The 15,801-nt window shown below is 30.6% G+C and overlaps 1 protein-coding gene across 1 annotated transcript in view; it reads left to right on the top strand.

Annotated features, from left to right (window-relative positions):
• LOC105619498 (pumilio homolog 2) overlaps window positions 1-15,801 on the top strand; it is an 81,604-nt gene that overhangs the window by 11,508 nt on the left and 54,295 nt on the right. The window contains exons 5-9 of the mRNA XM_012201013.1: window positions 7,388-7,532; window positions 12,058-12,169; window positions 12,633-12,732; window positions 12,825-12,955; window positions 14,636-14,978. Coding sequence (XP_012056403.1) covers window positions 7,388-7,532; window positions 12,058-12,169; window positions 12,633-12,732; window positions 12,825-12,955; window positions 14,636-14,978 — 831 coding nt within the window. The remainder of the gene's footprint in view (window positions 1-7,387; window positions 7,533-12,057; window positions 12,170-12,632; window positions 12,733-12,824; window positions 12,956-14,635; window positions 14,979-15,801) is intronic.

Here is a 15,801-nt window from a genome sequence, read left to right as displayed (position 1 = left end):
AGAAACAGTCTATTTTATTCTTTATGAATAAATTGTTACACTGAAAAAAAAAATATAGTCAATTTTAATAAATATTTAGTTCAATATTGCCAAACTACTAACTACTAACTAAACATTTTCTTACAGTAAATATTTGTTCAGAAAAAAAAAAGATTGTTAAATTAAATTAACATTTCTTGTATCAAATAAATATATCTTTATATTTAATAAATATTTAGTTGGCAATATTCAACTAAATATTTATTAAAATTGACTATATTTTTTTCAGTGTAATTATGCAACAAGAAATGATCGTTAATTATACGTCGAATTGACGTCAAATTGGTGTTAAAATCGAATTTATATCGATTCGACATCAATTCGATGACTCATTTCTCGCTGGTATATATTTACTTTTTAAAAAGTTTTTTTAAAAAATATTTTCTCTGAATACTTTTGTACTCACTGTGTATATATATACAAAATTTTATACAAAAGCTTAAGATCTTTTAAAAATTTTATAGAATATTAGAAACTGAATATTATGATTTTCTAATACGTCACTGGCTCATTTAAAATAAGAATACATAATATAAATACGTTATATTTTTTAAATAGAACATTTAATATTAATATAGACAGTACAACTAATTAATTAAAGTCAACTTTGTTTTATGAGTGAAGTTGATTTAATTTGAGCGGAAAAAATTACTTTATCCGTATCGTCAATTTTCCATCGCAATGTATAAATACACCTTGCACGGTGACGGGCGAACGCGTATCCCTCGCGATAAGGTACGTATGATACGCACGACATCCTGTGCGTGCGTATTGACCCATAGAGCGCGGGACTCATCTTCTCTCGTCGTGCGACGGATTCCCCGCGGGTAGACTAGAGGACAGTGGCCGTGACCCGTGGCCGAGGGTACCGGGGAGAGGGGTCGGTGGCCCCGTGGCAGTTTAACGACGTCCATGCCGCGCCACACCGTCGAGGAGAACGTGGGAGTACGGCGAAGACCTGAAGGGGGACCGGGGTGAACGAGGACGGCTGGTGCGGGTAGTAGTGGGACGAACCGGCGTGAGTCCGTCTGGTCTGGTCGTTGCCTGGATAGAGAGAGGATCGAGCTGGCAAGCCTCTAGTATACGGATATCTAACGTTCATTCCCAAAGTTGAAACTACAGTCGAGCTCTGTACACATAACGCACGTTAAAAATCAAAATAAAGAGAGAACACTGAAAATTAGATTCAAGAACTGTGGAGTTGTTGAATTTCTAACTTTTACACAGACGATAGTTCTTCGTGTTTTGCGTCTTATGTTTTTTCTCCGACTGTTTATTCGCAGCACTTTATTGTATATAGGATAATTAAAAAAAAAAGAATTTAAAATTTTAGGAGGCGTGATATATTCGCAAATTAAATAAAAGATTTAATTGAGATCTAAATCGATCTAAATTGATCGATTGGAAGTTGAAGAAATAGACTGAGTAGGTCAAAAATTCCAGTCTTTGCTCGTGTATCGTTTCAAAATATATAAGAAATATAAATTTTGAAAATACATGTTTATTACACACAATAAAATACATTTTATTTCAATTATTATTTAATTATTATTAAAAGTAGAAAAGAGTCATAATGAAAGCTGATATTTTATGATTGCTTTTTTGCGATAGTACTTAGTGATAGGGGAACGATCGAAATCGATTACGTAATTTGAGAACGTTAGATTCGCTATCCGTTAAAGTTCCCTCATTATCTGCATGAACGTCATCTTGTCCACGTGTCCGTAATAACGCTATCTCTCTTTCTCTACACGAGTCGATCTTGCGGTTCTTCTCCGCTTAACATACGGATTGTTCTAGCGAGGTCACTTCCAATAGGACGACTAACCCCTCATCCATTTGTTGCATAACAAAGCGAATACCGTGACGTACGAGAGATTGATCACGTTCTGTACAGTTAGAACATTTTCAGAATTTCGTTATAAGATAGAATATATCTTTCTAAAGAATTTTTGACAAAAAAGAAGCGATTAGATAAATAAATGTGTATTTAAATGAAATTTGATGATAATTCCTTCCTTGTTTCTTACTTTTCGATAGAATTCAAATTGTTCAACGCTGTAGAATTCAGAAAATTTTAAGTAGTTTATAAATCATAAGATATTATTTTTTTGTCCTATTCTTTGCTGGAAGAATAATTTATGTCGTTTATAAATGATTGTTAGATTTTTCACGATAGTCACTTGTTCTGTATTTTATCCAACTCCCTGAATTTTCTTTAAATTTTAAAAAATGAAAGGATTTCTTCTGGATCCTTCCCAAATTATATTACATGTTTTATGAGACACTACATTTCTCATCTTTCCCCATAATATGATTTTTATTTTCAAGATACTTCAGACTTGTAAAAAATTTAAAATTGCTTTTTATCAGCAGATTTTGTCGGAAAACATAAAATTTAAGATATTTTCAAATTCGAATTTAGAGTACAATCTAAAAATTTTGATTAATATAAGGAATTTTTTCGACCTTACACTCAATGAGTCCTTTTTTTTTTTATTGAGAAATATTTTGTACGTTGAATGACACAAATCACTTTGCGCAAAACGGCCTTTACCTTCGTTTATTTTGCTCTTACCCCTATCCCTTTCTCTCTCTCTTTCTCTATATCCGTCTCCTTCTCATTTGGTGCCATGCGTTTCTCTTCCCGATCTCCCTTTCCATTTGCGCTTAACGTATAAAAGCGTCTTTGGCGACTGTCGACGCGGTCGATACTCACGGCGTATCGCCCCCGAGGCTGACCGAGCTTCACCCTTACCCTTACCTTACCCGAACCTTTAGACAAATCCACCTTGTTCCTCGCATCATTTCGCCGTAACGTTCTTCCGCCTGCACGCGAAGCAACGATATATATACGACATACCCAGCTGGTATCTCTCTAATTATTATTTTTCTAGAAAGGAATCGGAAACACTTAAAGAATTTTTTTTCCGAAAAAAATACAAGAAACTAGCAATAAGTGAAATTTTGTAAATTGTGGGAGACTTGATCATTTTCTTTGATTATCGAATTAACTCTTTATGTAGATAATAATGAGAATTACATATTTATAGTGGTAACTCGTTCTCTTTTCTTTCTTTATAGAAGAAACGTTGATTTCTTTAAGAACCATAGAAAACAAATATCTTGCTAAATCTGAGGCAATTAATGATTCACCAAATATTAAAATATTAAATATTATTCAGAAATGAAATAATCTACGGTCTTAAATGAGCGGTCTAAAAATGTTATTAACATTATCATTTTGATTAAATAAAAGGTAAAAGCGCTAAGAGTCAAGCGTGGAAATTATCGCATAAAAATCTTTTAAAAAACTATTGTAATACATTTAATATAACAAAAAAAAGAACAATATTTCGACAATTACATAGTCGGCTCACGTTTTCTCGCTCAAAATACATTCCTGAAGTAAGTCCATTAATGGGTTGTGACGAATCATTTTCAATGTTGGTCAAAGTATTGCTCACATGTCGTTGACCGACTGTGTGTGGGAAGGACTTCAGGATATGCTGAAGATTATATAATTAAACGACGCATGTGAAAATTGACAAATTAAATAAAATTAAAAATAATTCCATCAAAAAAAATTAATCGTTATAGTTATATTTATTTTTATTCCTTCTATCATTTTTACTGATTAATCTATATTTCCTTTAAAAAAATTAATGGATTTTAGGTAAAAAGATCTTTCATAATGCGTATTTGAAATAATAATTAAAAGATTAGATGCTACAGGTAAACAAAAAGATAATTTTATTGAAAAACAAACAATTTGAATTCATCATATAGAATCTCACGAATATAATCGTCATTTTCGACAAAAAAATTATATCGATTACAATATGATATGTCAATGTTTAAAATGAATAGAATTAAAAATATAATTGTAATGGAAAAAGAGAATTTTGCCCCAATATACAAGATAAAAATTAAATGAACTTAAATAATTCGTATCTACAGGATTTATAAACAGGACAAACAAATAAGGATGCATGACCAATGATTGAAGGAAGTGAACTTGATATAAAGAAGTTATAGATTGTTGATAATCGGTAAATGAATTTTGTGGAAACTTGCGATGTCTATGTATTCAAATTGTTCATTTTTTAATAAAATTATCTTTTTGTTTATCTGTAACATTTAATCTTTTAATTCTATTATTTCAAATACGCGTTATGAAAGATTTTTTTTATCTGAAATCTATTAAATTTTTTAAAGGAAATATAGACTAGTAAAAATAAATGTAAATGTAACGATTAATTTTTTTTGCATAAAGCAAAAAATTAAAAAAAAAATTTTAACATATAAAAGGTTTGCAGAAAAATAAATAATAGAGGACTTTTAAAACGTTTAATTATATATTGTTGTGTGTGTGTGTGTGTGTGTGTGTGTACACACACACACACACACACACACACACACACACACACACTTTCAAAAACGGGATGAATATTTTGAAAGAATTTATTAATCTAGTCTTAAGCGAGATCAGATTATTTTACTTAGATCAGTAAATCTGCTGCTAATAGTATTTCTCAATGACAAGGCCAAAAAGGAGATTCGCTTTCGAACTCATTGGCACCAGTCGCTATCGCTCTTTTTAGACAGTCTTTTTTCTCGTGGAACGTCCGACCGGTTTCCAGATTCGTAATAACACGTTCGAATTCACTATATTTGCATATTGCCATTGATTTGTCTTTAATTCAATTGAAATAATCGATTATCGTAGAATTAATTTAGCTTAATATCAGAAAATTACAGAAATATAGAAACTTCGGAATATTTTTTTTTATTTCGATAATGATTTTTTCGGACAGCTTATCATTTACATCTCTGATAAAGTACATCATAAATTATTTGTGTTCAGAAGAATTTGGAATTTTATAGTATGTGAAATCTAATTTACAAATAGTTGCAAATTAACTATATTTTTTAGTGATAATATAGACATGACATTTTTATGATTTTTAATTCAATTTTTTTTTTTTTCAAGAAATGTAAAACTTTAATTAAAAGATTTTTCAATTCTATTTATAGTTTAATTTACATTTATTAATTTAGCTTTATTTTTAGATTATATTGCTATTATATTATTATAAATGTTATTTTTTATGCAATCGTCAAATAAATATGTATATGTGATTAATAATAAAAATATATACAATAATAAGGCCCTTTTAATCTCTGCATTACTTAAATGCATTTAAGACTTTTATCCTACAAATGTAATTCTATCTCTCTAGTTAAATACTAGAGATTAGGTTAGATAGAGAGATAATTGTCTGTATTTTCATAGATTGTAATAATGATTATAAAAAAAATATGCAAAACGTATCTGCGTACAGTTACTACATTTATTATTATAATTTTACAATTCAAATATTATATGTATAAAAATATATGTATTTTGTAACTCCAAGATTTTTTTATGTAAATAGCAGCATTATTATTGCTCCAATTTTTCAATTTTATTTGAGTGTAAATTTTTCAAATTCCGTTAAATAGTAAAATTTGAATTTTTCATCCATGCCTGTGAATTTCATTCTATCATCTGCATATTTTCCATTGTAGCGTAAATAATTAAATAAATTTTATAAAACATGTATTGAACGAATAAATAAATATACATATATATTATTTTAATTTATAGAATTTTAATTTATAATAAAAAAAAATAACGATAAATTTATAGATTTCATGTTTTTCCTCGCTCTCGATTTCGAAATCGTGGAATATTTCCTAGGAAAAAGAGAAAAAGGCGATGTCCTGAATTCATTTGTAAAGAAATTAATTCTTCACGATATTTTTTCCGAATCGAGTTCAGTTTCTGTTATTTCTGTTTTAATAAGTTCCAGTTTGCAAGAAACGGAATTGTTCTATAAATTGCGAAAAGTAAAATCGGGTACAATCATACGAGTTCTTCGATTGTAAATAAAGGAATGATGTATCGTGACTTTGAACTCGCTGTTATGCGTTCGGTGCACTCGTATCCTGCGATCCGCGAGCACTAGCCCCTGTCCTCACCTCCCCGGAGATTACGTCACTAACATTCAGTTAGGCGAGGTCGGGATCAGTGCAGCGCGCGGGCTCCAGGTCATAATTCGCCTTTATCCACTTTAGAGTGGAACACTCACAGTTAAGTTGATATCTCGGAAACCGAACCTATAATTTGAATGTCAGATTTCGAAGAAGAGCTCGAACATTTTATGCCAGATAGATCTTATCTATATTAAACAAAATATTAGATATATCGATGCATGTATCTCATACGGAAGTTTATCTTAGAGAAATTTTTTAATAATACATATATATATATATATATATATATATATACTGAAAAAAGAGAATCTGGCAACAACTACCAGATGTTAAGTGAAATAATTTCAATCAAATGTCTGGTTAATATAACAAAAAATATTTTACTTTTCAAAAAATATTTAGTAAGTATTACAAAACATAATAATATTACTAATTGTTTAATAATATAATTATTTGAAAAAGTGAAATTATATTTGATTATTTAACTGAATGTTTGATTAGAATTATTTTATCGTTTGGTAGCAGCTATTATTAGACGCTTATAAAGAATAGGCGAATACAGGTAAGATTTGTGAAATAAATTCTTGATAAATGATTTTGAACATGATGAAAATATTTGTTTATTTTAAAACACGATGCGCAGAAGAAAGCGTTTATTTAATTTATTTTTTCTAATGTCATAATTCAATATATAAAGAATTAATCTAATATAAATTAAAAATCCATGGAATTTATTTTTCTTTGATAGTATAAAGAGCTATTAGCGAAATTAAACGAACACACATAATGGTGATGTGCATTGAAATTATTCTCTTACAAATCTGTTAGTTTTCACAGAATTTTATTCTTGTAGAAACGTATGGACTTATCATTCGTAAATGATACCTTGACAACTGCGTCAACAGGAGATATTGATTTGGAGCGGCATCTGTCCCTGAAACATTATCCCCGTTCCGAAATATACAGCGTAAATATATATTTTCAAGAACAGAGCTATATGAACGTGTGTGCGCGTGCACGATGGGTCAGTGGGACGTGATGTTAATTACATCGCACTTATCACGGAAGCAGAATTTTGCTGATGCGTTAATAGACTGAGTACTGCATTATGAAACCGTTAATCTTGTTGGGAACTTTTAATTTTCTAATGTAAGTGGTGCGCTTCCTCGTATCCCTTTATGCAGCAGAGGGAGGAAGATGAGAGATAGATAGAGAGAGAACTCTTGGGAGTTTCGTGTCAACACACACGTTTCAGCGTGTTCACTGACCTCCAGAGGCTTACGACCTGTTCTGTTTTTTCATGTTTCAGATCGCTCCCTCAACAAAAAAGCTCTGGGGCGTGGACGAGGGTGGCTCCAAGGACGAAGGGGGTGTAAAAGGCGGTGGGACCCTACTTCACCTGGGCGACCACCCGACCACCATGTGGCGGGATTCCACCTGGAGTACGACGTCAGGTACGATTTGCGCAATCACATTCCCCATGCATCGTCCGTTAGTGAGATTTCGATCGACACAGACGACGGAAGTGCTTACGAAGCTCGAGCATGTCGAGTAGAGTAATCGAAACCGTTTGGTTAAGCACAAGGGTCGCAAACAGCCGACGCAGAACGCCTACGCTGGTTAAATCCGAGTACACAGCACCATTGATGCATTAGCGCGCTATTAAATTGTTATAGTAATAACGATGATAATTTCGAATAATTTCCATGCTGTCTTACAGCACATGTATTCCTACAGTTTGATATATTTCTTTTTTATGCGTTACTTGTTCCAAGTAGTATTAATGATTGAAAAATCAATCGAAGATCCGAGTTCAAATCCCTGAGATAATATTTTTCGCAATAAATTATTCAATTTTTCAGATTCTTATCAAATTAAATGTTTTTATAAGATATTTATTAGCATCAATATTAAATTGCTTGGCAAGTTAATTATTTATATGTTAATTATATAATATTATTACTCTAACTTATGATTGCGTTTAAAAAAAAATAGCTATTTCAACGTGCGGTTTGCAGAATTGTATATAAATTCACTTCAAAAAATTTAAGCGCTACATTGAGAGAAAAGTTTGATACTATAATTGCATGATAAAATAATTATGGTTAGCAGCTGATTTTTATTGTTATAATTTTAGTAATAATAATATTATATCATGTATAATATTTTTTCAAACATGAAAAAACGATTCTATAAATTATATTAATTTTAAATATTAATATAGTAAAATATCCAAATATAAGTAGTAAATAAAAATAACTGAATAAAAATAAATTTTTATTCAGTAAATGCAGTTTCAATTATAGTGAATATAATTATAGTGAATATAATATTTTTCTTAAATTCATTTCTATTTATGTGGTAATAATAATTAAAAATATAAAATAAAAAATATAAAAAATATATTAAATATATTAAATATATAAAACTAAAGATGTGTAAACAGTGTGTGATTATTAATAGCATAATTGACTATATTGCATATTGCAATTGTTAAAATAATAAATATAAATATATAGTTACAATCATTTTTTTCTCTCAGTGTAAGATTCGCTTTGAAAATAAGATTTTTCTTACTTAATTTACAAAAATCAAATTGTGCTAATTGAATCATATCCTTTAATGGCGCGAATCGTTGGAAGTTTGGCTATTAGTTTAACAGTTGTTAACAAAGGAAAGTTGTCAAACTGGACCAGAAAAATCGCTTTCGGTGACGTATGCGTCGATCGATCATAGACCAATGTCTCTGTTTGCAAAAGGCGATGTATCCGGGTAAGAAACATGAGATACGAAGCGATGCCGCGTATTTTACGTCGTATAAGCTTATTGATTGATACAGCAGTAAAAGAACAACATGTAGATACATATACGCAGCTTGCTCGCCGTCGCCATCGCCTTCCGTTGAGGGGTGAGTTAGAAGGGAGTGAAGGGGGATAGAACCAAGCTTTTTCACAGCGCACTCGATCGATTAAATGACAACACCGACTAAAATTGAAAATAATTTTTGAAAGCTCTTCCTATATCATTTTTACTTTAATTCTTTTGAAATAGGATTATTTTATTATTTTAATATTTTATATTTTTGATATATTTTTAAAAATATATCAAACTTAAACAAATTTGCCACTTAAAAGATAGAAATATTGGAAAAAATTTTGTGTCTAATTTGAATATGAAAAAAATATTTTACAGAGATTTTTATGAAATCTTAATATATTTAGATGCCCGTCATTTCCAAAGATAATTATTATTATCTCTAATATTTAATCAAATATTTGATAGCTTGGTACCATCGTTTCGTGATATTGTAATTGGTTTAGCTACCAGATAATTCGTTTGATCGATTAAACACATGGTACGTTAATAAACGGAAATATACGTACATACCCATATACGTACATGTACTAACACATAAGCTTCTTGATTTGCTTATAAAATATATAGGAAAGTTTTTTGCAGGAAATTCTTTTTTATTGATATCTTGATCATTCTAATGTATATCATATTGCTTGTAATGACTAACGTTCAAATGGCTTATGTTACGTGTTAAATATTACCAGATGTTAATACATAATGAACGTTTATTGTGTGAATTGAGATTTGGTTTTTGAAATTGTAAATTCTCTTATGAGTAGAGCACAAAATATTGAAAATTTGAATTCAGTTGAGAAAAAGAGAAGGAAAATTGATTGCTTAATATAAAGTTTCTGTAAAAGTTTCTGTAAAAAATTAAAATATTTGAAAATATATATAATTCTGTGCATTTGTTTGTATATGTAATTCTATATTCAAATTTTATTATTTAATTACTATATATTTCTAAATTTTTTAAAAGTTCATAAAATATAAAAAAGCTTAAAGCATTCAGTGAATCTTTCGATTTGAATGAACTTTAAAGTTACGAAATATAGAAAAGATGTAAATATTTAGATTTTATGCATATTTAAAAAATTCTTTCGGAAAAAAACACGTCGAATGTATTATTATATGCACACCGGGCATCACATACATTTTGACACTTTTATTACATTTACAATCAATAGATATTTTTAAATCGGATAGATTCATCTAGATATATACATTTATCAATTTAACATTGCGCAATTACATTTTTTATTCTTTTATTGATGCCACAAATACAAATGTCTCTGAATGCACAAGTATCGCATATCTGTCTGATCTAATAAATTTGTCTGATCTAATAAATATTAAATTAATGCGTATTTAATGATATTAAGACTTATGCGATGTGCGCACCGGGTGTGCGCGGAACATCTGATTTTTTACAAGTGCGAGATATACATATGATATGGTGGCAAGGATGACTGTGGCTGCGGCTATGGCTGCAACTGTAACTGTGTCTGTGGTGGTGAATGTGTATTAGGATGTTAATGTGAATATGGATGTCATAATTGTAGCTGTAAATATGTATGTATACTCATATCGACGTGGATACAACAGTTGATGTGAATATGGATACGGATGTGGATGCGGATATGGATGTGTGGATGTGGTGGCGACGGTGATGGTGGTCGTCGTGTGTGCGTCACATCGCGATGGGTGCAACGCGGCTGTTGCCATGGTGACAGACGCCCGGCATCAGAGGCGGCAGTAGGGGCAACGTCCCAACGTCAGGATCGTACCTACTGATCCACCCCGTTAGCGAGCACCCCGACCGGCCACCAACCCTCTCAACCGATCGTCCACCTGGACTGCTGTTGTATTGGCGTCATATGGGGCCGCGCGCGTGAAAGGGCGGAAAAAAACTTTTCTATCTATACGAGAGCCCTCAACGGAATCTCGTTCGATAATGCTCATGGTCGCAGCTGCTTCTCGGTAGCAAATTGCTGTTTGAATAAATTCCGTCTGTTGTTCTCTCTGTTTTTCCTTTCTTTTCATATCGATAGAGTTCCTTCGCTGGAGAGACTCCTCGACAGATTCAGAGTTGAAATCTTATCCATACACATATGAGTATGAACGAGACTTAAATTTGCCAACGATTTAGATTTATATAAATATCTTTCGAAATTTAAGCTACATTTGGTTTGGACGCTTTTAGCACTTTTAGCGTTTTTAACACTTCCATCCTTGTTTTACATCTAATAAATGATGAAGATGATTATAAGTTTAAAGAACATGAGCATTCAAATCAAACACAGTCCTAGAATCGTAATTGAATTATCAAGAGGCTTATTTTTTCAAAATATCTTAAGACTCTTTGAATTTCTCACTCCGCGCTGCTTTATCGAAGCTAACAAAAAAAGATTTGTGACTTTATAATTCAATACAACCGCAAAGAACGATTTTCTGAATTTATGGATAATGAAGATTACTTCTGTTCTAAATAAATTGCGAAAACTTTCGTAATGTGTGATCTTCTTCGTTTTAAAAAATGAATCTTTTTATTCACGTTTTTCTTGGCGTCTGTTTTTATAAAACATAGAAATATAATGACGCATAAAACGCATAAAAGCGCGTGGAAATGTAAAATTCAAATAAAAATTGTTGCGAAATCGTGTATAAATTTTATGATAAGGCCATTTCTCGGTGGAAATATATATACCGTATGTTGGAGGGAGAACTTTGTTATATGTATATATTTGTATCTATTGATCCTCCTTTGTATTGACTCGCAGCTGTGTCGGAAGCATCATATATACACTCGGATTTTTTGTACATTGAACACTATTATTCATTATCATTTATATATCATATATTTAATTTGATTAATCGTTAGAATTGGGTAGAGGTTTTTCGATGATTTTCAAGATTAAGATTTAAATATATGCTAAGCTCTTACGAAAAAACTCATCTAAGGACAAAAAATTGTTTCTCGGTTTTTATACAAATCGAAGGAAAGTGGATCGCCACTGTTAGGACCCTAACTTGAATCGTGCCAACTCTTCTTTTTTGAAGAGAGATGGCTCTGAATTACAAATAAGTTACATAAATATTGTCACGTACATTTGTCCTTCACAGATCATGCGGTGTCACAGCCAATTTCAATGGGTACAGGCAGACGTGTGGGAGTCGGAACGGGATATCACCATCAAGCATCAGAAGTCGGAACAGTGCTTAGTCCTAGAAGCAGGTTTGTGTGTTTTGTTCCCGAGTATTACACATCTTTGTTGATAGATTTTGAAGGCCAGATTAAACACGTGACATTTGCCCCGATGTCGAGGCATTGATAATTTCAACTTGTAAGAACGCAAAAATTTGTATGAATTAAATTTTAAAGATAATATATCTACATATAGACAATACAAATAAGTTTTATACCTTGTTTAATTCAGTTGATTTTATTCTAATACAATTTTAATAAAGAAATGTTAAATGACTAATTATTATAATTATATAAAAATGATTATATAAAATATAATTATATAAAAAATATTAATGAAACTTTTATTAAAAATTAATCACTTATAGATTTGATAAAAAAAGTTTATAAACCGAGAGAAAGATTTGAAGTTTGTGTAATATTTTTAGCAGTTTATATTTGCTTGTATTATTCCGATAACAGTATCATTAACGATGTATTCTCTTTCTTGCAGCGAAACAGGTGGTTTGGGAGTTAAAATGGTTGAATATGTTCTTGGATCGAGTCCCACTACACCAAAAGATTTAGAGCCACGAATGGTTTCTCTGAGATTGGTGAGTACTACATAATAGCATAGAGTTTTTGTTATCCATTTATGTTTATGTGTACATTGATATAGTCATTTTGATTTTTTTTTTATACACAGAATACTGATGCAGACAAGAAAGAAAAAGAAAAAGGTTCAGCAAGTCCCTTTGATAGCACAAAGGATGATGCTGGACCACAGGGTAATGGATTAGCGTCTCAAAATGGTTTAGACGACGACAAAGGGTTTAAGTAAGTTCTATTTTACAGATCGAACTACTTAATATTAAATTTAATATTATATGTCTAATCAATCGCTTAATTTTTTTTCAAACAGACCAATATTCAAATTTTAATTTTGTTTTTTTTCAATATTTTAAAAGCTTATAATTATCTTAATCTTAAAATTGAAATTTTGATGAAGTTTAACTTTTCTAGGAAAAATTATATGTAATTTAGAAAGAAGGTTAACAAATTAGAACAGAAATTACAGGAATTTATAATAGTACTAGATATAAGGAGTTGAATAATTTACAAGTGTATAGAGCGCAGCAAGAATATGATTTCTCATTATATTTTTTATTATATCCTATTGTAGAGATATATAACTTTTTAATGTATATTACATCTACTATAATTATCATGGTGAAATAGCGTAATAGTGAAATAATGATAGCTGTCAAGGGTATATTCTACACGCGGTGATGATATCGTATATTCTCGTTTCCTTTCGCGATAGATCCTCACTCGAGTCTCAGTAATGTTGCGCCATCAGTAGCGTACAACAGAAAGCATATTCGACAACGACGTTACCGACATTGTTTATCTATTTTTTTGTCTCTATCCGTTATTCACTTGCGTTTCATATATAGTACTTCTGTTTTTATTAAATTCTCAGTAATTTAGAGTCTTTACAAAACATTTAAGAATTTTAAAGCAGTTCTAAATTTTACTTCTATATCGTAATAATAAAAAGGAAAAAACATTACCTGAAGTTTCTGATGATGATTTTTTTATTTTTCTCGTAAAGATTTCAAATTTAAATAAAAAATAAAACTTGCATGCGTTTTATTTGGATTTTCTCGATATATTCGAAAGGAAAACGATAAGCAAAAGGAATTAATTTCTGTATTATTATATTCTGATTATTATATTCTGGTTATTAATTTCTGTATTATTATAATAATGACATTTAACTCCATCGTTGACGGATGTTGTTGATGTTCAAGTATTATACTTTCTTTTCTCACGAGATCAGTAACACGAGTCGTCTAACTGCTTCCTGTTACGTGCGTCTCATTATGCAAAGTCCACCATTACACGATATGTAATCGATTGCGTATTCGCGGAATCTTGAATTAGCGTTTTGTTTTGTTTTTTTTTTTTTTTTTTGAAATTATTCAGCGAATTAGAAGCTTTTTAACTCTTAACATAATGAAAATAAATCTTTCTAAATTTATCTTTAATTAAAAAATGATTCTTTTAAATAGAATCTTAAAATTAAATATTTATAAGAGAATGGTAAATTTTAGTAAGACTGGTAAATTTTAGTCTAAATTCAAATTTAGGTACAATCTGAAAAAAGCACATCTTAAAAAAATATTATTAAAAAATCAATCATTTGAAAATAAATTTCATGCTCGCTGAGCATATCGTGCGTGTTTGTTCTTTACAATGAGGTCCTTGACATTTACGGTTGCTATTTCCAATCGCTCTTAGGAAAATTATGTAAATTTTTTTTATATAAAAAATAAAATTACAGTTTTTACATTTATACATTTCAGGTTTTAGATTTGTTTCAACTATTATTAAATATTTATTATCAAAGCTGATAGATAAAGCTATTACGTAATTATTTTTTATATATATTTTAATTTGTAAATTAGCTACATTTCTTACTTAATTTGATTAATTCTTTCATTTATATTGTAGCCGCACACCTGGAAGTCGTCAACCGTCACCGGGCGAAGAAGAATTTCAGAAGAACGCTGGTCCCGCATTGGTGAATAATAACGTTGTTCTGTTAAAACCTGGGATTGACGTTGTCGGCAATGAGGAACATTTCATGGCAGCATTTGCTCCAGCACCACCGCATCATCTGCAGCATCATCAGGCGCCACCGACTCATCATTTGCAACATCCGCATTCACACGCAGCAGCGCAACTTTTCGGAGCGCAAGCTCCGCCGCCGCCACAAGGTCCACCGCCCTCACAACAACAGCAACAACAACAAGGTCCTCCGCAACCACAAGAAACCGCACCCTTTGATGTCGGGGTAAGTTGTACTTCTCGTTTTTTTAGATACTATCAAAGAGAGACTTGTGTGTCCATCGTGCTAAATATAACAAATCGATATCATTTGGAACTGCAAGGAAATTTTTATTATAAATTTTGCAAACGCAGATTTTGAATTTCTTAGTTTTGTACCAATTATTGAACAAATTGCGAATTTTTGACGTTATGTTCGGTATTAGAATGTTTCTATTTTGCTAATTTAATGTTAGGAAAATATAAATTATAAAAATTCAAAATATACAAATTTTTAAGAGTACTCTAAAATTTTTAGAATTTCATTCTTAAAGATCGAAAATTGAGCCATTTTTTTTTAGACTCTTTTTTTCAAAACTAATTCAATTTTCATTCTTTAGAGTGAGATTCTATTCCAGAGAATTTAGAGAGTAACGTGCGATGAAGTTAATATATTTAATAAAAATCTAAAGAAATCTAAATTGGAGAACACATTATATAAAAGATTCTAAGGCCTGATCAAATTATTTTAATGAAATTTTATTTAGTTCTATTTTAGTAAATGAAAAGTCGAGATTGAATAAATGGGTCAGTTGCCAACATAAATTGTCATATAATTTAGTACAAAAAAAAATCATTCAATTTATCTTCATGTTTTATTTTGCAAATAAAATTTATCATGCAAATAAAATTTACCATGCAAAATTTACCATTAAGTTTGAAATATCACTGTTGTTATATAATGTATTTGGGTGTGTAGATGAGCAACACCGAATAGTTTATATCTTTATTACTCTCTCAATACACATGATGGCCTGTATCGCCATTAACTAATTTCCTCTCTCTCTCTC

This window comes from Atta cephalotes, assembly GCF_000143395.1.
Source record: "Atta cephalotes unplaced genomic scaffold scaffold00022, whole genome shotgun sequence".
Lineage (NCBI taxonomy): Eukaryota > Metazoa > Arthropoda > Insecta > Hymenoptera > Formicidae > Atta > Atta cephalotes.
Note: the sequence above shows the minus strand (reverse complement) of the source record. Positions and strands in the feature narration are given on the sequence as shown.